This window comes from Abrus precatorius, unplaced genomic scaffold (genome assembly GCF_003935025.1).
Source record: "Abrus precatorius isolate BTA unplaced genomic scaffold, Abrus_2018 Scaffold9, whole genome shotgun sequence".
Taxonomy (NCBI): Eukaryota; Viridiplantae; Streptophyta; class Magnoliopsida; order Fabales; family Fabaceae; genus Abrus; species Abrus precatorius.
In genome coordinates, this window is record NW_020874439.1 from 4,440,561 (window position 1) to 4,467,615 (window position 27,055).

The following is a 27,055-nucleotide window of genomic DNA, read 5'->3' on the forward strand; positions in this document are numbered from 1 at the left end:
TGTGAAAATGATAGGTATAAGACTACCTTTATTGTCCCCTTTGGGCATTACGAATGGAATTTTATGCCCTTCGATCTAAAAAATGCCCCTTCTGAGTTTCAGAAAATCATGAATGACATTTTCAATCCTTATTCAAAATTTGTCATTGTCTACATCGATGACGTCCTAATTTTTTCCCATTCCATTGATCAACATTTCAAATACATAAATATTTTTATCAATGTTATTAAACATAACGGACTTGTTATTTCCAAGTCTAAAATTAATCTCTTTCAGACAAATATTAGATTCCTTGGTCATAATATTCATCAAGGAACTATCATTCCTATCAGCAAGTCCATTAAATTTGTTGATAAATTTCCTGATAGAATCCTAGATAAAACCCAATTACAAAGGTTTTTGGGATGTCTTAATTATGTAGGTGATTTTATTCCACACCTCAATAATATTATCAAGCCTTTACATGATAGGCTTAAAAAGAATCCTTCTTCTTGGACTGATGTTCATACCAATGTCGTCAAAGAAATCAAGAATAGAGTTAGAAAAATAAATTGTCTCTATCTTCCCATTCCTTAAGCTTTCAAAATTGTTGAAATTGATGCCTCTGACATAGGTTATGGTGGCATCCTCAAACAGAGAGTTGGGTCTCATGAGCATATCATTGCATATACTTCAAAACATTGAAATTCTGCACAACAGAATTACTCAACTGTTAAAAAAGAAGTTTTAGCAATTGTTTTATACATATCAAAATTTCAATCTGATTTATTAAACCAAAATTTTTTTATTAGAGTAGACTGCAAGTCTGCTAAAGAAATTTTACAAAAGGATGTTAAAAATCTTGCCTCAAAACAAATTTTTGCAAGATAGCAAGCAATTTTAAGTGTTTTTGATTTTGATATAAAATATCTCAAAGGCACCTCCAATTCCCTTCCTGACTACCTTACCCATGAATATTTACAGGATAAGTAGAATGCTTAGAAAGGAAACGACCCCTTCTAAGGGAGGTTCGTCTAAAGGAGGAATAGTTAGGCTCGCCCTGACTCTTAACAAAACAAAATCAAAGTCTGTCACCACAAACTTTTGTTCCAATTCTTCGGAGTCATCCACTCTGACTGGGTCATCCACCCAGAAAGCTATCCAGATTGTAGAGTCATCTACTCAGCAATCTGTGATTTCTAAAAAAGACTCATCCAACAAGGCTGATTCTTCCCAATCACAAACGAAAAGTGTTAAACAAACCAAACCAGACTATGCTTTCCCTGTTAATACACTTCTAGCCATATAAAAAGGAAGCCTAAACAGCCTACCAAAGAAATCTTAGGCAGACATTGCCTCTGATGAAGACATGGAAATTGATTTAGCAAACCTAAACACTATTATCCAGTCCTTCAGTCAATCGCAAAAGACAATAAGTCTTCCTGATAAAACAGAGAAAGCTATTAGCCTTCAAAAGGGTAAAACCTCAAATACCAATCATTACATGGCAAAAGGAAAATTCTCCTCTGTCATCCAAATGGAACCCGAATTTTGGGACAAAAATCCATACAAAGCCATCACCAAAGCATTCCCTCCTGGTTTTCATTTTAGACCATATGCCTTGAATAAGACTAGACAATTTTATGAGTTCATTTTAATAGATTCAGATTCTGTCTCTATTAAACATTACAAGGACCAAAAAGATCCTTCAATAATCACTTATTCAACAATACAAATTTTAAAAATCCTGTCACCAAAGAATTTTGGAAAATTTTGGAAAATTTTGGAAAAGATCCAAACGCATTCAAAAAATTCTCCCAATCTTTTGATCTGGTAGGATATAATTACTGGGACTACATTGATGCCTGGACAAGGAATTTCTGGTTCCAAAATAAACTCAATCGACACTCTTGGTTGATTTATTTCAAGAAAAATCAAAATTACAATTTCCCTAACTAGTTCCTTCAATGGTGGGACTTCTTTGGACCATTAGAAGCAATCCTTCCATCTCCAGTAAAAGAAGGATTTGAAACATTCAAAAATAGATATGCTCCCAACAGAATTGGTGCAGATCTCAAGTATTTCTCTACATTTGCTATGGCCTGGTGTCGCAACCGGGCGGTCGCAACGGTACGGCAAAAAACATTTTTTAAAAAGTATCAGAGGAGTCGCCCCCAAAGTTTATTTTAAGAAAAACCTTGGAAAAACTTAAATATAATACGATCTTTGAAACCAAAAATGAGTTCGAGAGTCATTTACGTGTAGGGAAGGTATTAGCACCCTACAACGTTCGTTTAAAAACGGTTACCTAAAATTAATTGTGCAAATTCATTCTAATTTTGAAAAATATTTATTTAACCCCTAAACATTAATTATTTTATTTTAGAAGAAGAAATATTATTTATTGAAATATTATTTGGGTTATTTTAAAAATTATTTTGACTTGACGGGTTCGGTTCCCGCTCCTACGTATCCCCGGGTGCAATGGGGAACTCAAAGCCACGTAGTTCTATCTAAAAATTATGAAATTAGTTGATTAAAATTAGGTTTAGTAAAAGAAAATTTATTTTGAAATTAAAATTATTTTGTAAAATTATAATATTTAGAATACAAGATAACGCGGTTATACATGTAATCTACGAGCAACAATACAGAAAGTGAAGGGAGATCACACAACTTGCAAATCGTTAAAAAATATTTTATTCGTAAATCAAGTATTTGAATTTGAATTTTGATTATGAACAACGTTGAAAGAGAATTAAAGATAGCGTAAGCTATACGTTAATCTCTTATAATTTTTGAACAATCGAAGGCAATGTAAATCACACACCGATGTTAAAAAAAAAAGTATAATATAATAAAAATGAAGAAATGATTTGTTATTTAATTTATTAAAATTAGAAATATGATTCAAGAAATTTTAAAATATGAAATTAATTTCATTTAATGAAATGAATAAATAAATTTGAATTGATTAAAAAATATCTAATAAAAAAAAATTAAAACTTTGTTGGATAAATTTATGTTATATAGAACCTAAGGTAACGTTGGTACACATAGATTCTAATAATTTATAACACGTAAAGGTAGAGTTGCTACACATTAGCATTATAAATTATTATATTAATAAAATAATTTTAATTTAAATTGATTGATTGATTAATAAAATAGTAATAAAATGTAAATATAAAATTAAATTATACCAACATATAAGGTTATACAATACAATTAAAAAAAAACTAATATAACAAAAATTATACGAAAAAAAAATGTAAAACACAAACTAAGAAATTAAATAAAAAAGTGAGACTAAATATATTATGAAAATTTATAGATCACATAAACCAAATTTGATCATTTATTATTATTATTATTGTTGTTATTGTTATTATTATTATTATTATTTAATTAATAAATAAAATTAAAACAGCTAAAATTTTTTTAAAAAATAAGAGGTGAACTTCTTTTATTTTTATTGAATTAAATCAAAATACCCTAAAATGAAAAGAAAACTTAAAAATAGAAAAAAAAATTAATAAAAAGATCCACAAATCTATCAACCGTGGATAAAGTAACTTAGATCAAATCACAATCCAGAAGCAAAATGCTACGAGTGTAGCAATCAGTACTATCCAACAACTATATCTAATAAAAGAATAAAAAAATAAAAAAAAAAAGAAAAATCATGAAACAATACAGCAAAAGTCAAAAACTAGATTCAATTCATATTCATCGAGCCTTGCGTATGACAGTGGGACAAAATTACCTTTCATTTCACAACATTAAAAAAAAATAAAACAATGTACTATTACTTGATAAAAAAGAAAGTAAAGTAAAATGCCAAAAGGAAATGAGAGTCATTTTTATTACTTGGTTATTTCGTATTTCTTAACATATAACTCCTTCGTTCATACATTTCGCAGATACATTGATGAGAGCAAAAGATATGTGAAGTAAGGGTTACCTTGGTAAGGTGCAGCGAATATGGTGGCTAAGGCTATCGGAAGCATTTGTAATGGTCAAAAAGCATTGGTTTTTTTTTTCTTTTCTTAATATTCTTCCTCTCTAAAAATACTTATTTCTCATTTTTTCATCTTTTAAAAACCTTTCTTCTTATCTTCCGTCCCCTTTTTTATCCCAGATCACCCTCTTTAAAAAATACTCTACTCTTCTCCTCAAACTAGCTGTTGTCTCCCTCTCTTTATCCTCGAAAAAACCACCCCCTCTGATTTTTTTACTTCTCATTTTATACTGGTACGTTTAGGGTTTTTTACAAAATGCCAAAAGTTCTGATTTTGCCTTTCTTGTGCTTAAGAACGATTTTTGATGTGGAGGTATAAGCCAGTGTAATGCAGGTTGCTGTTCCGGGAAGCAAAATCATTTTTTTCAAAAAAATTTCTATTTTGCTGTAAAACAAATTTATTTCATTTTATTAATTTTTTTTTAAATTTTGGAAGTAATATCTAGAAGGCAAAAATTGGTATTCACACCTGGATATTCTCATGGCAGTACAGGTATAGCAAGACAGAAGAAGATGATATTCTTCCCATGATTCACAGACATGCTTTTGTGAAATGGTGGAACCAATTCAATGTAGAACATGCCGGACCACAAGGAGTTAATAAATTTTTTGGAAACAATCCAAAACTCTTGAAGCTTGCTGATCCAGCAACTTTTCAATTTTTGAAACAGAAAGCAAAGATTGCCGCCTTCCTATCAGGATGTGATTCTAAAGATAAAATGAAGAAAAACTTAAAAGAAGTTCTTCTTCTTCTGAATCAAGATGAGGCTGAATCTTCTACCAAACAAGAGTCTAATCCTAACAAAGATGACGATTTTTATCAAAATGAAGATGATTGTTTTGGAATAGACATACAAGAATTATGACCTATTCTGTAGAAACAGTTCCAGTTACATACCGGAACTATACAAACAGTATCTTAATATTTTCTTTATAAGGAGGCATCGACCATGTTGTGAGGTACCCTTTCATTCAGCAACATAGAGAGAAGTTCTAGAGAGAGAAGCTCTGAGTGATATTCATTGTAAGCCTATCTCTTCAGATCTTTCAATAAAATTTTGTTGTTTTAAGATTATCTTTCTCTCTTCTCCCTCTTAGTTGGTTCTGTTCGGACTACCGTCGTTCAGCTTTCTTCTCTTCTCCCTCCACTAGATCTGTGCTGGTTCTACCATCGTTCTAGTTTCTATGCATTAAATTATTTTATTTCTTTCTTCATATTATTTTTTTTCCATTTCATTTAGTAGTCCTGCTACTGCCTAAACCCAAAGAATATTTTACTACAAATAAGTTTGATATAACAAATATTTTCAAAAGACTAGAAAAGAATTCTAATATCAAACTAACCACTATTCAGGATCTCCAGATTGAGATTAACAATCTCAAGAAAGAGATTACAGAAATTAAAGAACAACAACAAATTCATCAAGTTATTTTTTCCCAACTAGATGATGAATTTGATATTGAGAAAGAAAAACTTTAGAGAGCGGTTAATAAAGAACCGCTCTCTAATATCATTCTTGGAGAGCGGTTAATAATTAACCGCTCTCTAATGTTATTAAAGTCATTTATAAATGAACACGCTTAACACATTTCTTCTTCTTAGCTAACAAAGCTAGTCTCCCTTACTGTAAGTTTTTTCTTTGCTCTCTTATGTTTTCTTCATCTTCTCTGTTAGCCTGCTCTCTTTGTCTTCTCTCACTAACAAATTAGTTTTTTCCCATCTGTAGGTATCTCTTCATTCTGTGTTAGTCTGCTCTCTTCGTCTTCTTTACACTAATTTTTCCACATCTGTAGGTACTTCTTGCTTCTTCTCTCTATTAACGGTGAATCATCCATTCTCTCTTTCTTTCTTTTTCTCTCTATTAATGTTAAAAATTATCCTATTAATTTGTTCTCTCTTGCTTACTTGTGTTTGGTTCATGCAAATGTGGACTGCTTGGTTAACACCAAATATATAAACTCAAGATTCAATTTTGATTTGCGATAAAAATGAAGAAAACTCACAAAGAAATCAATTCCAAATTTTGATTTAAACGTAATAATAAATTTTTATTTTGCAACAGAAAACTCAAAAAGAAATCAATTTCAAATTTCAAATTCACGGTCTACATTTATGCTTTGGAGAGCGGTTCCACGCGGAACCGCTCTCTAATCTTACACCTATACTTTGGAGAGCGTTCTGCCTAGAACCGCTCTCTAATCTTATACCTATACTTTGGAGAGCGGTTCCGCCTGGAACCGCTCCCTAATCTTAACATCAGATAGCGGTTGTTTAACCGCTCTCTTAAATATAATACATCAGATAGCGCAAAATTTTAGAGCAATTCTAAACGCTCTCTAATTCAAAACGGAACCGCTCTCAGATATCCATTTTGGCGTAGTGGATTTTAAATTTCTCTTAAATTTTTGTAGCATTTAGGTTTAACACCTTAAACTTAATTTCAATAAATAATAATTTCGCGAATTCGTAATAATAAAAGTTTCATAAAATATTTTGGAATAAGGGAAGTGTTACAAGTTAATATCAAATAATTACTACAGAACTAGTTCAATACAACATTTTCAAAATAAAATCTAAGTCCTGTAGCAGTTCATCTGTCCTTTTACTGAGTCTGGTACTGATTGTCTTGATTACCTGAAAAAGGAATGTAAGGGTGACTATTCTACACTACTCAAAACACAACAAGCATAAAGTCAAACCTTGCATATACTTCACACAATATAAACATAAACGGCATTTTCACACGTTTCATTTTAATTTATCATCGATACACTTATAGCACCAAACATTTATACACATTCGCGTGCTCACGGCACCCCGTCATGCTCACAGTGGCACTATAAATCATAGATTTTCACCATGAATGATCGCCGGTTACCCCCGTCTCACATATACCACGTGAGCAGTCACGGGTCGCTCAATAAAGGTAGTGGTCAGAAGTCTAGTCAGGAAGAGAGTGTGTGACCCGTGGTGCACCCAGTTCCACAATCGGTATCACCACCACTCTCTCTTCCCTAAGGTATTTCTACCATCCTCATTTTTCACACTCCCAGTGTATCGCTGAACCAGTCATAGCATATCACACCAGTGTTAATCACGCCCCATTCACACACATTACAATATTATTCATATTACACGGCACATAGCCCACATTTTATCCACAATACACGGCATATAGCCCTAATTTATTCAGAATAACATTAATTTCCCAATCAATAGCATTCCATCGCACACAATCACCCCTACGGGGTCTAACCATTCCAACACACATCACATTGCACATCAAATTCTATCAAACACACAATCTCTATCCTCTATCTCAGCCATATTGCAATAATCAACAAAATACACAAGAATCACAAAACATTGAGATAGGGAAGAGTCCTCCCTACCTCGAATCGAAGACCAACACGCTAAATCTACCAAGAAGCGCTCCCCCACACGAATTTTATCCTAAACATATGGAGAAACTCCATGAGAACCCAAGGAAACTGAGAAACAGAGAAAGGGGATGAAAAACAAAAATTCTAACCATTAAAACTCACCTCCAAGCGTTTTCCACACGAATTCAACCTTCAATCTAGCTCCCGAATGGCTTTGGAGGCAATTTAATCAGTAGAATAGGGTTTTGGGTCGAGAGAATCGAAGAGATTTGGAAGGTAAATAGGGAAATGAAATCTCAATCCCTAAACTCCCTTTGAAAACCCCTCTGGTTGCGACACTCTCGCTATAGCGACACACTCTCGCTGCAACGAGGCATCTCTCCCTACAACGACGCCCCCTGTTGCTACAGTGAAAATCTCAGACAAAATTACACCCTGGTTTCTGCAGAATCTCGCTACAGTGAGACTGCACCCAAAAATGCACCCCAAATTGTTACTTTGTCGCTACAAGAAGACACTCTCGCTATAGCAAGAGCTCCCTACACCAAGCACTTAGCCTACTTTCAGCCCAACCAGTCCAATCCAATCAATCATACATACATATATATATATATAAAATTCTAAGGATGCATGGGTTAGTGGTAACTCAAGATGGATTGTGATCCAATACATAAAGGGTTTAATAATTGATGCCAAAGGAGGAATAATCGATGGCTATGGTTCTTCTTGGTGGCACTACAAAAGTTGCAAACGACCCACGGTATAATAATTCCAAACTTTGTTCTCCCACAATTAATTAGTTTACATTTTAACATAAAAAATATTTTAAAAACAAAATTATTAGAACAATTACCTGAAGATTCAGCCAATGAATTATGATTTTTTACTAGATTTTTCATGTGGATGTGATGCAGGCCTTGCGTTTCCATGGTTGTAATGGTCTTACAGTAAAATATCTAAGGAATATCAACGGCCCTGGATCTCACATATCTGTGAATGGTTGCGAGGGTGCAAAATTCTCTCAAATCAATATTCATGCTCCTCAAGAGAGTCCCAACACTGATGGATTCGACATTTCCGCTTCCAAAAATATCTTGATACAAGATTCTACTATAGGAACTGGTATACCAAGCTTTCATCTTATGTATCAAATTTCAACCTAATATTTTTAAATCAGCTTAATACTACTTAGCACTTTTAGAGCATTGATTAAAAAATTAAATTAAAAATTACTTCTTAAAAATATTATTTATAATTTTTTAAAATCAATTTTTATTATGTTTTTTTAACTAACTGATAACTCTGAATATTAATTTTTTGACTTTTTTTTATGAGAAATCATTATTGATAATTTAAATTATTTATAAAAAATTACATCTTATTTATTATCAGATTTATTTTAAAAATATATTTATCTATTATCAGTACAAGTGCATATATGTATATAATTAAACCCTGCATTTGGAAATAGGTGATGATTGTATTGCCATCAACGGTGGCTCCTCTTACATATCTATTGTTGGGGTTGCTTGTGGACCAGGCCATGGAATAAGGTCTATATATACAAATTTTATCATAGTTTCTATTGCGTTCATTTTTATAAAATAGACCTAACAAAGTATTTTAATTAAATATATTGAAGTGGTATCCTCAATTTATATCATATATATGTGAAAAAAAAAAGTTGAGTGTGCCATGGAATTATCACATAAATGAGTCTTGACATGAAACTGTTTTGATATTGATATTTTTGTTAATATAATTTTGTGATTCCTAATTTTGACACTTCTCATCAAATTTGTATGAATCAATCATTATTGGCAGCCTTGGTAGAAATCAAGGTCATGAGACAGTTGAAGAAGTTCATGTACGAAATTGCAGCTTCACAAGGACCACAAATGGAGCAAGAATCAAGACATGGCCAGTGAGTAAATAAGGGAAGAATAGTTTGAGGGATAGAGTAATATGCTATTTTTTAACATACTTTTCGCTTAGGAGTGAAATTTATGTAAGTTTAATTAAATAATAAATAAAATTTATTAAAAAAAGAAGTGAGACTATATTATTTAATGATTTATATATTTTTTAAATAATTGTTATTTATTAAAAAATTATCAAGTGTTGAATTTTTTTAATGTAGTCTTTGTTAACAATAATAAATTATTAATTTAAATTTAAAAATTTATACTAATAAAAAATATTATAGTGACATTTGATTATATACATTAATAGTTCTACTAATAAAAGTATTTATTGGTATAACATATCATATCGTTATTATAAACTCATAACGTTTATATTAATATTTTTATTTTTATTAAAAAATATTAATAATAGCTAATCTAACATTAAATTACTAATAAATGATATTTTTATATTAATGTGAATTTTATTACTCAATAACTAAAATTTTATTATCAAAGAAGTGTTATTAGAATTTCGATAACATAAAAGGATTATTTGTTCACTTTATCTCCCTAACCCTATGTTAATATTTTGCATGTATTATTTATGCAGGGTGGATCAGGTTATGCAAGAAGGATCATTTTTAAGCAAATAAAACTAATAGATACTCGTAATCCAATAATTATAGACCAATACTATGGACATAATATTTCAATGGTATACACTTTGATTCTATATTAATATTATATATTATGATTTTAATTTTGTTCATTTCTTGTTTATTGCTTAATTACTACCACTGTGTTTTGAATTTGAGGAAAATAGGATGCAGCGGTGAAAGTGAGTGATGTGATTTATCGAGGGTTTAGTGGAACTTCAAGTGATGCCAAAGCTATTGATTTACAATGTAGTAAATCAGGTTGTTTCAATATCATATTGAATCAAATCAATATAGTCTCTGCTGAACAAGGAAAACATGCCTATGCATCTTGCAAAAATGTCCATGGAATCGTTATATCTGCTATTCCAAATGTCTCTTGCTTGTTGAATTGAATTCCCACAATATTTCTAAGTGTTTTCATTGGTAAATAATTTTTAGGGAGTAGCAGTTTTACATTTTAAGATATATTTACCTTGTAAGTTTGTTAGATTAGCTCAAAAATATATTAATACTTTGTCAAATAATTATATTTATAATTAATTATTATGATAATTGGTTATAAAGTAAATTTTATATTTCGATAATTAGATGAAAAGGGGTTTTTGTTATGTAGAAGAAAAGTTATTGTAAAATAATTTATTGTGTTTGATTTTATAAAATATTTTTTTGTAGGTTAATATACAAAAGAGGATATAAAATTATGTGTTGTAATTTAGTCTAGTGTTTGAAAAAAAAATTAAAAATAAAATGGGAAAATAAAAATTAAGTAAAAAATGCTAACAACTTTTAATAATAAGATCTAAAATTTATTTATTTTATGTTGGAATCAAGTATGAATTGAGTCCCGCATAGAATGAAATGAGTAAGTTAGGATCTATAAAAAGATAAAACCATACACTCATCATCTTAAGATTTTGAGGTTGCATTGTGTTGTCCTATTTACTGTGAAGTTCCTTACCTATAAAACTTCTCCACCCCACTCTCGAATCAAAGATAATTAATAAAATCAATCTCATCAAAACATTCACTAAATCAATAAAATATACAATGTTATAATATAAAATAAAAAGTATACAAAGGAAAGCAAGCAAATCATGAACTTTTATATTAATGCATATACAGAGGTGTTTATAGAGGTCCAAAGCAACTAATTTGGTGAAGTGTGTATATCCACGGATCAAGATTCTTTCATTTTGGCAGGAACTAGATATTAAGTTCCATTTTTACTTAAGTGAAAATGTAGAAAATAATAAATTATTTTTTATATGCAAAATTAGCTTAAGTGAATTATTTTAACTTAAGCGAATTTTGTGTTTTCTCTTTCAATATTCTCTTTTTCTTCTCATGCCTAACACTTCCTCCTCAACTTTCATATTCAACCCTTTTTAGCCTTTGTATTCAACCTTCTTCCTTCTCTCATACCCAACTTTTCTCTTCATCTCCTAACTCCCTCTTCTCTCTACTCCATGCTCAATTCCTTTCTTCCTCATCTCACTCTCACCCTATCCCATACCTATATCTCCCTCTTTCCTCCATATCCAACTCTCCAACCTCCTCTCCCTCTGCCATCATTCATATACCATCTGCTCCCCTTATCTTCATTCATCCTTAGTCCTCTCTTTCCCTTACACCTAGCCTTCATCTCCTCTAATGCACAAAATTCGCTTAAGTCAAAATAATTCGCTAAAGCAAATCTGCAAAAATTCGCTTAGGCTAATGTTTTGTAAAATATTTTTTTTCATTTTCTGTATCTTTGCTTAAGCGAGTCTATTTTCACTTAAGCAAAAATAGAACTAGATGTCCAATTCTCACCAAAACTGGAGGAAATCAGGATCCGTATATCCACCTATACTATAAAGTCATAAATATGAAGCAAAAAAACATCTTCAACCAATATTATTATTGTGATCGTATTGTAATAATAGGATTTTAAATAAAAATTAAGGAAAATATTTTAAATTATTTTAAAAATAGATTGGCACCTTTCTGTTACACCAATCAAATTGTGATACATCAACCAATGAATCCATGTAAGTTGAGCTAATCACGAAGGAAGTATTTATAGTAACGATTTACATAAAAACAGTGCCTTAGTTATATTGGTACATGATTGTGAATTAAAATTTTAATTAAAGATTAAGAAAATTCAAAAGTGAACATCCTAATTTGTAATTTAAAATAAAAAATTAAGGTTTAATTAGGTTTTTGTTCCCTATAAATATTGGGTATTTTGTAATAAGTTTTTATAAAATTTTATGTTATGATTTAGTCCTTAAAATATTAAGAAGTTAGGATTTAGTTTCCGCTATCAACTTATCTTTGTTAAGTACTTCACGTGGCATGTCATGTCATTTATTATATAATATTTTATTATTTAAAATAAATATTTACAAAATAATCTTTGAACATATTTTATATATTTGCAAAAAAAAAATTCTTCTTTCTTTCTTAACCCCTTATCAACCTCACCACCATCAACTCCTAACTCGCTCAGTGATAGCCCCACCTCCCCCCACCCAAACCTTTAGTTTCACCCCTTTCCCTTTCCTCTAATTCCACCTGTTCTCCTTTCTCTTTCTTACACCCTCGCCCCCACTCCTTCCCCACACTCTACCCTCCTTATTACTCCTTTCCATTCTTCCCACCTACACCACCCCTTTTATTACCCTTTTCTATTTCTCTCACTTGCACCACCCCTTCTCATTCCTGCTACCCCCTCACTCACCCTTTTCAATTCCTTTTACCTGCACTACCCTCACCTCCTCCCCTTCCCTCCACCTCAACTTTTTCCCCACTATCCCACTCACACCCCTTCCCTTACCTCACCCCCACTATCCCACTCCCACCCTTTCTCTTTCCTCACCCCCAACTCCTCTCCTTCCCCTTCTATTACCCCCACTCTGCATCTGCACTTCTAACTTGTGTCCCACTTTTTTGTTATGAAAATTGTGTTTGTGTTTCAAATTTTAAGGAGTTGTGTGAAGGCTCTATGTTGAGTGATGGAAGATTGATTTGAAACGTGTACAAAGTTTAAAAATGAATGATCTCAATATGGGGTGGAGAGAGAGAGTTTAATGACAAAGTTGAATTATGGGTATGGTGAGAGAGATATGTGTGAGATTAATGAAAATAATGCAATGAAAAATGAAAACATGTTGATGATTTTTAGTTTTAGCTAAAGGAAACTTTAGAAAAGAAAAAAGGAACAAAGCGGAAAGGACATGGGAAGGGTGGGTCAGTAGTAAAGAAGGGGGAATGGAAGGAGAAGGAGAAAGGGACTTCATTGTAATTATGTAAAATATGTTCAATGACTTATTTAAAAATATTAAATATAAAATTAAATGATATGACATGTCATGTGACACTACATGACTTTCTATTTAACAGAGAAAAGTTGACAACAGAGACTAAATCTTAATTTTTTAACATTTTAGGAACTAAATACTATAAAAAAAAATTTACAAAGACATCTCAAAATGCTTAATATTTATGTGGACCAAAAATATAATTAAACAAAAAATTAATAATATAACTATGTAAATAAAAAAAACTCATAACACATAGTTATCTAATTCAAACTATGTCTTTCACGATTCATCATCACAAACTACAATTAAGAATTAATGAAGTTGCATACGATTATGCTACAACGTCAATTCAAACAAACATGTTTATTAATTTACATAATACAAACTAATAAAACTTAAAAAAAGTGTCAAGAATAATATTCTTTAGATAAATAAAAATGCAAAAGAAAAAAAATGCATGGATAACACTTTTTCTTTTTCATGGACAGGTAATGCTAATCACCTAGCACATTGGCAACCATGTACACTCAGTATTGTTAATCATTGAAGATTTGTGGATTGAATTTGATCTCTTTGCCACATACGTAAGAAATGTAATTAGGACTATTCTCATTCAGATATATGTTGGCAAAGAATTCTTCAGTAATCTTAACATATCACTTTCCTCCCAAAGTACTTTGATGTGAGACAAAACCATTGCTCATGTACTTTAGATTTAAACTAGGATGAGTCAAATTTTTGGGTTCCTTTGAAATTAGCTATGTATAGGGAGGATTCAAATCCTCTCCCATTGTAATGAAAACTGGACATCTAATTTCATTTTCATTTAAGCAAAAATAGAAAAAAGTGATATTTTTTTACACAAAATTTGTAACATCCTCATTTTTGCTCTCTTCCATGTTCACGTGTGTAATGCGATTTCTCTTTTTTTCTCAAAGACAATTCAATGTGTTTTACGAAATTTTATGACTTTGGTTAAAGAAGTTTTGATATAAAAGTATTTATTTTATTTTGTGATTCGTCAGTATGTGTTTGATAGAAATGGATCTCAATGTTTTGGATTATTTAGAAATCACGTAATTATATTGAGTTCCAAATGCTATATGCACTAGCAGAGACAGTGAAGTAGTAGAAGGGTTAGTCCTTAGTCAGAAGTTGGAAGTCTCTGGTTTCAAAACCTCAGCAAGATAGATTTTGCTTCAACAAGTTTTTTTGTAGTGAATAACGAAATAACCAGACTGCCCTCAAAATATCATGTATACATGAGATAGGTGGCAAAACCATAAGATAGGTGGCGATAGGTGGCAAACCCTTACATGCGTGATGACATGTGGCAGCCACGTGTCAAAGAAGGAAAAACCCTTGTATGCGTGACGACATGTGGCAGCCACGTGTCAAAGAAGGAAAAGCCTTTGTATGCATGATGCCATGTGTTGAAGAAGGAATAAGCCCTTGCATGCGTGACGCCACGTATCAGCCACATGTCGAAGTAGAGAAGCCCTTGCATGTGTGACACCATGTGGCAATAAGGATGGCAACGGGTAAAGTACCCAATGGGCACCCGCAAAATTTACTCACAATGGATAAAGTATTTACCCACTATATGGGTACGAGTATGGGTGTGGGTAAAAACTCGCAAATTTTAATAGGGATGGGTGTGGGCATGGTTATCTAAGTACCCACCCTGCCCCGAACCCGCATATATATATATATATATATATATATGCTTGAACTTTATTATATAATTATGCATTGAATTTTTTTATTATTATTGTCACAACCCCAAGGACAATGTCATAAACATAACCCACTAAATCTCAGCAATACACAGTAATCACCCTTAATTAGGTATTCATGGATAATCGTCAAAAGAAATTAACATGTATTAATTGAAAATAATCCTTAAGCAATGTAAGTATTACAAAATATGACTTAGTTTGTCATTACAAATAATAATTACAGCAAAAGACTAATACATGAGAAAGTCCTAACGTAGCCTAATGCCTAATCCTCCACTTCTCCATCAGCTACTCTGGTCAGCTTGGGAAGCCGAAGCCTCACCTGCCTGATCTGCTCACGTACCAAGATACGATCATCGCAACACAACATCACAACAACAACAATTACAAGGGTGAGCTTACAAAAAGAAACAACATATCAAAGTAGAATAATCTCAGTAAATCCACAAGAAACAGCAAATGCATCCCAGCCCAGCTCATGCTCATGCAGCAATGAGAAACAGTATCCATCTGGCCTTTAACAATACACTCAGCAGGTCTAGAGGAACTGTGCCGGTCCGGGAGCGACCCGTTCCGGTATCTGGATCCAGATAGTACAACTCAGCTTTCTAAAGTCACATGACTACCCACCTAGCATGTGACACAGCGCCTATTATGACAGCCCTATTCAGCTCTAGTATGATGCAGAAATCAACATATTAATAATTTCATCAATTACATGAATAGAATTTAACAACAGCTCAGCTCATTCGACATTTTAGCAATAGTATTTATGTAACAATTCAGCTAATTCAGTAATTTTCAGCAAATACAGTATTGTTATCTCAGCAAACAGCCCAGCAATTTCAACTACACGGTATATTCGGTAACATTGGGTCATCTTTCCTAGGGTTTTCACAGCATACAACCACCATACTCTATCATTCGGCTATCAAATTACTTCTCCTAGAGTTCAGCAACAATCAATCACATCAACATAACAATTTCATTCCAAAAATGCAGCTCTAACTCTCTCCTAGCACCTCTCATCACTCATAAATCATCAAAACAACCTAGGGCAAGCTCCCCTTACCTCAATCCGATATTATACAAGGTACTCTCGGTTATTCAAGCCTAGAATCCACAAGAACTTCCCTACAAACGCATCAAGAAATCCCAAAAGGAGACCATAGAACTTACCTAAAATGGCTTTAATCACTCCCCTCGACCTAGAATCATGCAAGAGGTCAAGGTTTTCTAGTGATTTGGGGCGGGAATCGACCGAAAAAATGCAAAGGGAGGAGAGAGGGATCGAGGGTTTTGAAATAACCCTCGCGCAGCTCTCTAAGAACCCTTAAATACAATCTGAAACGCGACACTCTCGCTATAGCGACATGTTCTCGCTGCATCGAGAAAACCTCGTTGTCAAGAAGAAAGACAAGCGAAGGATTTTTCGCCAATACTTCTAACACATTTTTGCCAACAAGATCGAACAACGTCAAAAAAAAGACATCAAGCTGCACATCAATTCCAACACCGGTAAGAGGAAGGGGTTAGATAAAGTGGGTAGTAAAGAGGAAGAGGAGAGGGATGGGGTGATGGAGTGGGTAGTGGGGAGGCCCCCTCATGATATGCACTTGCTTGTATAGTGAAATGGACATGTAGATAGATATCCATCTTCCACTTGGCCTTCAAATAGGGTGTTGAAGGGAGGTGAGTACTTGTGGTTAGACCACTTTTTCAGCAAAGGTTTGGATCTTAAGAAAGTGTATGCACCTTTGATTGGGAAATTGGGGTACAAGAAAGTGAAGTGGACGACGGGGAATAAAATCGATGCTGGTGGTGTCAAGAATGGGGAAGTTTACTTGACTACATTGTTGCAGAAGCCTATGTCTAGATGAGGTTATGCACAAAGGTAAGAACTTTTAATCTCTAATTTCACACTTGAGAATTTGTTGTCTCACAAGCTTCAAAGTTTTGATGGGTAATTATTGACAAAATTGAAATTTGCGAGTGATGGGGTGTGGGGAGGAAGAAGGTTTAGGATTAGGGTGGAGTGGTTACGGAAAGTGAAGAGGGAGAGGAGTTGATTGAGGAAGAAGAAGGGTTTAATTAATTAATAAAAAATAAAAAATTTAAATAACATGGCAAGCCACGTAGGCTGTGACTAGGCTTCTACGTGGCGTCATGTGGAGTGCTGAGTTGGCGGAGAGCCAGCTCAGCACTTAACAGAAGGGGGTTAACGGTAGGGACCATTTCCTAATTTCCTACTTTAGAAGGACCACTTCCTAACAAAAATATTTGTAGGGACTAATCACAAAAACGCCTATATTTATGGGGACTAAAAACATAATTAAGCTAATTTAAATATTATCAACAAATAATAAGCTTACGGTAATAGTAGGTGATTGTAAAATTTATAAAATATTTATAATATATTTATTATTTATCATTCACTTTATGATTTAAATATTAATATAATTTTATTAACAAAAATATTTGTGTAAAAAATAGTTTATATGTGTGTCATATATAAATAATATTTTTTTAAAAAAGTCAATATTATATTAATTGTGTAATAATTAAATTGTATTAGCCTAATTAAATGATATAAAATAGTAAATAATTTTTTTTTATTAAAAATATAAACCAAATTTTTTGGTTTACTTTATTATTAAATATATTTTTATATTAATCTTATATAACTTCACATAAGTAGTATAATAATATAAAAATTTAATATATAATTGTAGAATAAAGTTCAAGCGTATATATATATATATATATATATATATATATGCGGGTATGAGGCAAGATGGGTACTTATATACCCATATTCGCACTCATTCCCATTAAAATTTACGGGTGTTTACCCATTCCCATACTCGTACCCATGAAACGAGTAAATACCCTACCCATTATGGGTAAATTTTGTGGGTGCCCATCAGATACTTTATCCATTGTCATCTCTACCTAAGTAGGATTCAAACCTATGACCATCAATTAATAGTCAACCGCTCTACCAATAAGGTATTGAGGAACAACGAAAAATTTTATCTTAGAGTTCAATTTCCATTCTCAACCCATGAACAATTATGAGCGCAAATTTTTCTTTTGTAATCCATGGAACTTCTTCGTAGTAGCTCCATTCCATGCCTCATTTTATAGGGAACCTCAAAGTGGCACTATTTCATTATATTCCACCCATATGCTAATTCCATTCATTTAATATCTCCAACTTTAGTGTCATTGTGATAATATATATATATATATATATATATATATATATATTTGAAAAATTATTATATAATAATCTAAAAATTGCAATAGAAAAGAAAAAAAGAAGTTTGTGATGATTTTTTAATCTTTTATATTAGATAATCTAGTATCCTTATGCATAAAGATAATTAATTCTGTCATTGTGGTTGGATTCTATTATGAATTTCTAACCATATTCTTCACAAAGTTATCTTATCTCTTCCTTCTTCGAGCTTAAGTTACGAAAGAAAGAATCGAAAAGAAAATATTAAAAATAACTGAATTTATTATAGGACAGTTCATGATGTTCATATCAATCTATTATGTGTCCTTATATTTAGCATTGAGTAGACCTTATTCAGTAACTTCCATAACTTTATCATATCTTTTATTTCAGTTGTTTAGCAATAATTACAAAAAGATTTGAATTATGGATACAAAAATTCAAATTCAATACATAATGTTAAGTATTCAAATAATAATTTTTAATAATCTTATTTTTCTACTTACAATTTGATTAATGAGATACTTGTCATTAATTTTTATAATATATATTAAATTTTTCATTATTCAAATCGTAAACATTTTTGTTTTATTTTATTTTCTTATAACATGTAATTTTATCATTATTTACCAATTTTATATATTTAAAATTTTCAAAAATTATTAATTATTTATAGATTTTATAAGTTTTAAACTCCGACGACTACACAGAAAAGTCACAATAATTAATGGGTAACATGGCTCCCCTTTATTGTAAATTTATAATATTAGATTGAAGATAAGAGCAAAGCATTGAACCTGGATGGTTTGAGTGTGGTGACATGGCTAATTACAAAAGTGTCCCTGGGCAGATATAAGAGCAATAATGTTCATGCTCATGCTGCAGCCATTGCGAATCTCAAAATGAAAACAGTGCAGAACTATTTTCTTCTTCAGCAATCATTATAAGGTATTCAAAAGTGACGCACCTAATTCTTATAAAATCAATTTTATGTGTTCGCTTGCATTGTACATAGACAAATCAGGTATTAGCAACGGATCCGGATTAACATATTAAAATTAACAGTAATAAATTATAAAAATTCATTATCAACAAGCATCTCAATCAATTTGAAAAAAAGTTAATTTAACTTAATATATAATCTCAAAATTATAGACGTTGTTTAAATTTTTTAACTACATTAAATAATTATAAAATGATGACTAAAAGATGAGGCATTAGCTGTCAATATGAGTTATAATAATGCGCATAACTTTTTAACTCGACGACGACTCCGCAGCAAAGAAAAGCAGAACCGACCAGTCACAATAATTAATCTCAACTTTTGATTAAATTATTATTATATTTATAATATTAGATCGAAGATAAGAGGCGGAGCAAGCATTGACCGTTCAGACATAGAAAAGATGGTTTCAGTGAGATAGCTAATTACAAGTGTGTCCCTGTGATGGGCAGATATAAGAGCAATAGTGTTTGTGCTGCAGCAATTGCCAATCTCAAACTGAACACAGTGAAATCTCTTCTCCTCATCAGATCTAAGGAATATGGAAAACGTTCCATTTGCTGTTGCGTCTAATCTCATTCACAGGTTCCTTTTTCCACCCTTTCTTCAATTTCAACAATAACTATCCATTTTTTAATTCTTCCATAACTTGCTAAGCTTACAGTTTAGGTTTTTTTTCTTTTTTTCCTATTTTCTTAGTTTCCCTATTTTTATGTCTAACAATTTAATATAGTGTGTCATGATAAAAAAAATAAATTAAAATTTACTTTCAAATTAATTAAATTTAAAAAATAATATTTAAACTTAATGAAAAGATAAATATAACAAAATTAATATAAAAGAAGCTAAACAAGTAAATATAAAAAAAATTTCAAAGTACTCTTTTACTCGAGAATGAACACAGACTGGTGCACACAAGAGTTCATATGATACGGAGTTACAATAAATTACTTTCTATCATAATTTTTATGAGATCAACATTAATAAAAATTAATTGTGTTATAAATTAATGTTACGTTGGAAAAATGTTCCTCGAATTATATATTACATCCTATTCTATTAGGGGATTACATTAATAATAATATTTTAATAAAATATCTTAAACAAGAAGGTTTTGGAGTGATAATTGATCTAAATAAAATATCTTGTACTGTAATTATAAAAAATAAATATCTACTTTTAGATGTGTCGTGCATATGGAAATTATGAATTGTAAGGATTTGTAACTGAGCCGGCCATGAACAAATCATGATTCAATCAATTGAATTTGATCATGGCCGAGAATGAGTGCACACAAGTGACAAGACAATTCATGTTCTCCCTTTTCCTCGATACTTATGCCAATATTTTTACACATTGCTCAAATTATGATTCTATGTGGTCTTTCTTTATCATTTTAAAATGACTGAGTCAGTTCCATTTGCTGTTACTTCAAATCTCAGGTTGGCTTCCGCAGATTTTCTTGAATTTGGAAAGCATTATGATGTGACGGAAGAGTTGGAAGAGCTCAAGAACACTATTGAATCCATCAATGCTAAGCTCCTTGATGCCGACGATAAACAAGATCAAGATGATGGTGTGCGAGTTTGGATCAGAAGGTTCAAAAAAGTACTCCATGCTGCAGATGACTCCTTAGATGAGCTCGCTATCCAATTCAGGAGAGACAAATTGGGTGCAGCAGAAGGAAAAGAAGTAGACAAGGTACTTCTTTCCATTTCATCTTCAAATCAACTTCCTTTATACACTGAAATGCCTGACAAAATTAAAGAAATACGAGAAAGTTTTGATGGTGTAGTAGAAGACATGGATAAATTGAATTTAAGCCCAGGTTCTCTGGTTAAGCAAACTAACAGTGAATGGAGGGAAACATGTTCTTTTGTGCTAGAATCTGATATCATTGGAAGAGATGATAGTAAAAAGGAGATTATTAGTCTGTTGAGACAGCCTCATGAAAACCGAAAAGTTTCTGTGATTGCTATTGTTGGCCTCGGTGGCTTGGGGAAGACAACGCTTGCTCAGTTCGTGTATAATGACTTGGAAGTGCAGAATTTGTTTGAAATGCAAATGTGGGTGAGTGTCTCTGATAACTTTGATGTGAAAACTATTCTGAAGAAAATATTAGAATCAATTACTGATGGCCAAAGACAAGACCAATCATTAGAGAATTTGCAAAAAGAGCTTCGTAAAAGTTTAAGTGGTAAGAAATATTTGTTGGTCCTGGATGACATTTGGAATGATAGTCATGACAAATGGGCTAAATTGAGAAAGTACCTGATGTGTGGCGCTCAAGATAGTAAGATTTTAGTGACAACCCGAAGTGAAAGTGTAGCGAAGGCAATGACAGCTAGCCCTTCCTATCCTTTGAAAGGTTTGACTGATGAAGCATCTTGGACTTTGTTGAAGAGCATTGCATTTGAGGATGATTTCAAAGGAGTGAATCAAAATCTAGAATCAATGGGGAAAGAAATAGCCAAAAAATGTAAGGGGGTTCCACTAGCAGTTAAAACCCTGGGAGGCCTGTTAAGAAGACAAAACGAAGAAAGTGAATGGGAGAATGTTATACTTGGTGACGTCTGGAAATTATGTGAAGAGCAAAATAGTATTATGCCAATTCTAAAACTTAGTTACCGCAACTTGTCGCGAGAAATGAGACAATGTTTTGCTTATTGCTCTTTGTACCCCAAGGATTCAAGAATTCAAAAGGATGAGTTGATTCAGTTATGGATGGCACAGGGTTACCTTAAATGTTCAACTGAAAAACAGTACATGGAGGATGTAGGTAATCAATTTGTAAAGATGTTTTTGATGAACTCATTTTTTCAAGATGCGGGTAGTGAATACGGTGTGATCATTAGCTTCAAAATGCACGACTTAATGCATGATCTTGCAATGCTTGTTGCTGGCAATGATTATTGTTACTTGGATAGTAAAGCAGTAAAAGTTGAAGGTAGACCCATGCACGTATCATTGGAATCCGATGAGACCATTCATTTGTTGAAATCATTAGATCTGAGCAGGCTGCGAACTTTGATTTTGCCGTTTTCCTTGGGAGAGGAGGAATTTTCTGTTGCTAATTTTAAATACTTACGCGTCTTGAGGATATCATCATTTTCCTTCTTCAAATTGTCTGATTCATTTGGAAAATTGAAGCATTTAAGATATCTTGACATAACTGATTGTTACTCTCTGAATGGGATGCCAGTTGGGTTAGGAAAGTTGTGCTCTTTGCAATTCTTATCGACCTTTGTTGTGGGAGACAGCCAAGAAATAAAATGTGGCACACTAAATGAACTGAAAGACTTAAACCTAATAAGAGGCAAATTAAGAATTCAGCCTCTCGATCGTGTCAGAGAGGTGGCTCTGGAATCACAGGACGTAAATTTAAAAGAAAAAAAACTCCTTCAATCCTTGACTCTGGATTGGTGGCTTTATGGAGACTTCTGTAACAGCGACAGCTTGCAATTATTGGAAAACCTTCAGCCCCACCATAATCTTAAGCGATTGGAGGTGAATCATTATCCAGGCGTGCTTTTCCCAAATTGGCTCTCTCTTCTGACCAATGTTGTTCACATCCGTCTCTATAAGCTTTCTAAATGCCGCTGTCTCCCTCCGTTGGAACGTCTCCCGTCCCTGAAGTCACTTGATATATTGTTTCTTCATGAATTGGAATACATATATCTCTGCGAAGATGGCTTTGCAGTAACCGTCTTCCCCTCTTTGGAGAGCCTCACCTTAGAAGGTTGTCGGAAGTTCAGGGGATGGCGGAGGCGGGGAGATGATATCAATGATTCACACAATCTTTCCTTACCTCTTTCATTTCCTCATCTTTCTCGGCTGGAAGCCTCTAAATGTACACAGTTGACTTGCATGCCTACTTTTCCAAATGTTAAGGATTTAAAATGGTACAAATGCGGTGAGGAGCCATTAATAGGAACACTAAACACAACATGTTCAGCTGACTCATCTTCCTCCGCTGCTCCTCTTTCCATGCTCAAAAAATTAAACATATCGGATCCTATGAATTTACCAAAGGGTTGGATGCAAAATCTGACTTCTCTCGAGTCTCTTTTTATTAGATCTGAAAGTGAAACACTTGAGGTATTTGAAACTGGGTTCAAGGACGACACCAACTGCCTTCCTTCTCTGCGACAAATTTCATTCTATTATTCTAGAAACCTAGAGGCTTTGCCAGATTGGATTTGCAACCTCTCATTGCTTCAGCGTATGTCAATCGTACGCTGCCGAAATCTGGCATCGCTGCCCGAAGGAATGAGTCGTCTTACCAACTTAAAGATCTTTGAGGTCTACCGTAGTCCCCTCTTACTTAAAGAGTGCCGAACAGAGACAAGTGATGTTAGTCGCCAAATCGCACACATCCCACAAATTATCCTTACTGATTGGTGATCATAAAGGTATTGATCTGATGCATATTTATTCCGTGTAAACGTTGTGTATTGTATTTGCTTTGCTAATAACATACTTTTAACTAGTTTTTGAGTTAGTGTTCATTTGTTTCAAAGACAAAATACAAATTATCCTAATCATATTAATTTTCAATTGTTAAACAATACTGGAGTCTCTGTTTAAATTGATATTAACCATCATATATTTAATGCTAGTAAGTTTTTTGGCATTATTAAAAATATAATATTTTAAAAAATTAAAATTATTATATAATTAATAAAATTTATACATATTAATATATAAATATTTATTTTTTAATAATAATATTCTATTATATTAAATAAGATTAAATCAAAAAGATATTTTGAAAATTAAAAACTAATTAAAAAATATTTAATATAAAATTTAACTTAAGACCGAATAAAAAAAAATTAAATGTTAAATGCATAAAAAGTCATGTGACATAATAAGAAAGATAACTAATGCTTAAAAACTTTCTCATTTAAAAATTAGGACCCAAATTATAAAGGTATTTACATGCTAGGGAATTGATTATTGTTGTAAAACAAATATATTGGGTTCCTTTTACTTCATAATGTAAAAATAAATTGATGTTTTGTGTAGTTTCAATTTCTGTTTACTTTTTACAAGTTTTTTAGACATACATTCTTAATTTTGAATTGAAGGTAAATTTTTAATTTTAGTTTTATCATATGAAGACTCGTTGTTTTAATATTTACAGGTGAAAATGTAAAGGAGAAGAAAAAGAAATGTTGGATATTGAAGGCTTCCTAAAAATTGTTAGATTTCTGTAATGTTGAAAACCACTTATAATAGAACAACTGTATTTCTTTTTTATACCGTTTTGATTTCACATTTCGGTGACTTGTTGGTCATTAGTTATTTCATAGCAACTCTCAAGTGTTAAATTATAAGAATATTTTCAGGATCTATCATATCAAATGTCAAAAAAGTAAGAGGTGTACGTACATTACCTAGTAGCTAGCTCTCACTTAAGTTCTCAAAATAAAAGGCAGAGATCTCAAGTTGGACAACATTTAACATTAACGTATTGAAATGGAATCATCCTATTTAGTATCCATGTTTTTCTTTTATTAAGCCTGGTATTTTAAAATTTATAATCAAGAAAGGAAATTCTTTTATTATATCATGTAATTTAATATTTATAATCTAGATCTCCTAATTAGTAATTTAGGATGATATGGAGTTGATACTAGTGCATTGAAGTCTGCAATTAGTAAATGAAATATATAAAAGCAACCAATTTTAGAGTAGTTGTTTGTTAGTGTATATATTTTCTACAAAGAAAGGTAATAAAAGGGACCTAAAGGTATGTTATAAGTACTTATATCATAGTTAATTAGGTGTTCTTTTAGCTTTTGTTTTTGCACTAAAGTGATAGTCAAATCCTTGAATCTAGCCCAGTTTACTAAGATTATAAGATTATAATAGTTGAGTTGTTGTTGGTATAGGCAAATTTTGCATTGGGGTCATGTTAAAGGTAGTTCTTTTCATTATTCATTTCAAGACTTGTTTGAGTTGGGTAATGTGAAAGGTTATGATAAAAACTACTCTTTGAAAGGCAAAGTTGAAGAAAGTGAACCGGATACTGCCACCAATGTTCTATTGGGACTCTACAAGAGAAAATATGCAGGTTATCCTTTTTTCTTTTTTTCTATACTTTCATCTTGCTTTTTTCCAGAGTCACCTTTTTTTAGTTCACTTGGTTATCAAAATGTTTCTGTTATGGTAAGGTTTTTGGGATTACAACATAGAGAATGCGTAGTGTTACTCTGTATTGTGTTGAAATTGAACTTTTTTATTAGAAAAATAGGAGTATTATGAATTAAATTTCTAATTGTTTGGTCAAAGAGACTTTAAAGAATGTGACATATCGTGGGTTTCAAGGAATGTCTACAGATGACAAAGCTATTAACTTAGATTATTCCTCATCGGGTTGTTTCAACGTTGTATTTGGATCAAATTAACATTGTCTATGCTAAACCAAGAAGGAGTATCTATGCTTCTTGCAAAAATGCTCATGGAACATTTAACTCTGTTATTCCAAGGGTCTCTTTTTTATTGAAATAATCTTTTTAAGAGTTAAATTTTTAAACCATTAACTCTTTTGTTCCAAGAGTCCCTCGTATTTGTAAGATGGAAATCATGGATACTACGATAGTTTTTTATATTTTTATGTGATATTATCTTATTGTAATTTCGTCCATGATTTTGGGATGGCCATGTAATTCGTATGAGATTCATTTTGGCTTTGTTTCACTTCTCTAACCAAAACTATACCATTAGTTTATTGTTCATCAAGTTGCATTCCAGTGGAGTTTATGTTCTCTTGCATTTGAAGGTAGTGTGTGGGCTTATCAAATGTTATTTACATCCCCGAATTGTACTCACAAGTGCAGATGAATACTAGCAAATCTACTCTTTAACGCTAGAAACTTTGAAAGAATTTTGACAATGGACAAAAGAAAAAATTTATACAAAGAAAAACATACAAAATTTGTTAAGACTATGCAAAGGTTTTATTAATAAAACAAAAATTCAAGCACTCATATTATGTCCAAAACGTTAGTACATTCGATTCCTCGCATAACTCAACTATGGATTTTAGGGATTGTACACAATTCTTATTCAGAAGCCTTACAAAACACTCACAAGGAAGTTCACACTTTGTTCTTGGACATAACTTTCCTTTTATAGCATAATTCTGCCACCTATCATAATTAAGCAGAGAAAAAATTGTGTTAATTAGTAAGCTTTATATTTCAACTTGCAATTACATACGGATTATCATGTAGAAGTTTAATCAAACTGAGTCAAAAATTGAATTGGGTAGTGCAACTGGACAAAATTACACAAGGATTTTAATCTTTTATGATTAAAAAAATAAATTCATGTAAAGCTTTACAAATTTTTACAAATATGATAAACTATAATTTTTGTCTTGAGAAAAAATTAATATATATTATCACTTATTAATGATATGACATATATTTAGTTATATTAATTAAGAGTGACAAAGTGGATTAGTTTGTGAAAAAGTAACCAAAAAATTAGACATCTTAACTTGATTTGACTCGTTTAAAGATGAATGAGTATTAAATTAGCAACCAAAAATTACAAAAAATTAAAAGTGAGATAGTGTTGACAGGATCCACTATGCCAAAAATGAGATGTTAGAGCGGTTCTAGTTGAACATAGAGAGTGGTTATAAGTGCTATAAAATTTTACGTTATGCGATGTCTTGATTTTTGGAGAGCGGTTATTTAACCGCTCTCAAATGTATATTTTGGAGAGCGGTTACGCAGTTAACCGCTCTCAAAAGTTCACTAAAGAGAGCGGTTCACCGCGTAACCGCTCTCCGTTATTCA

General features: G+C 32.0%; 2 protein-coding genes across 2 annotated transcripts; both read left to right on the top strand.

The window, feature by feature from the left end:
- Positions 1-1,348: 1,348 nt before the first annotated feature.
- Positions 1,349-10,342, top strand: LOC113850625 (probable polygalacturonase At3g15720). The gene is made up of 6 exons (XM_027481205.1): positions 1,349-1,651; positions 8,299-8,506; positions 8,856-8,937; positions 9,200-9,308; positions 9,902-10,006; positions 10,115-10,342. Exons 1-6 carry the CDS (start codon positions 1,349-1,351, stop codon positions 10,340-10,342), a joined length of 1,035 nt encoding a protein of 344 aa, XP_027337006.1.
- An 8,777-nt stretch (positions 10,343-19,119) lies between these two features.
- LOC113849974 (putative disease resistance protein RGA1) lies at positions 19,120-26,792 on the top strand. The gene is made up of 4 exons (XM_027480258.1): positions 19,120-19,186; positions 19,596-19,826; positions 20,684-23,653; positions 24,388-26,792. Exons 2-3 carry the CDS (start codon positions 19,783-19,785, stop codon positions 23,643-23,645), a joined length of 3,006 nt encoding a protein of 1,001 aa, XP_027336059.1. The 5' UTR covers positions 19,120-19,186; positions 19,596-19,782; the 3' UTR covers positions 23,646-23,653; positions 24,388-26,792.
- Positions 26,793-27,055: the final 263 nt, after the last annotated feature.

Excerpts from the sequence above, each read along its gene's own strand:
- LOC113850625 (XM_027481205.1), top strand. The coding sequence starts at position 1,349 with ATGGAAATTGATTTAGCAAACCTAAACACTATTATCCAGTCCTTCAGT. Across the intron at positions 8,507-8,855 it reads AGATTCTACTATAGGAACTG|GTGATGATTGTATTGCCATC; the intron begins GTATACCAAGCT and ends ATTTGGAAATAG. Across the intron at positions 8,938-9,199 it reads GGACCAGGCCATGGAATAAG|TATTGGCAGCCTTGGTAGAA; the intron begins GTCTATATATAC and ends TGAATCAATCAT.
- LOC113849974 (XM_027480258.1), top strand. The coding sequence starts at position 19,783 with ATGGAAAACGTTCCATTTGCTGTTGCGTCTAATCTCATTCACAG. Across the intron at positions 19,827-20,683 it reads GCGTCTAATCTCATTCACAG|GTTGGCTTCCGCAGATTTTC; the intron begins GTTCCTTTTTCC and ends TTCAAATCTCAG.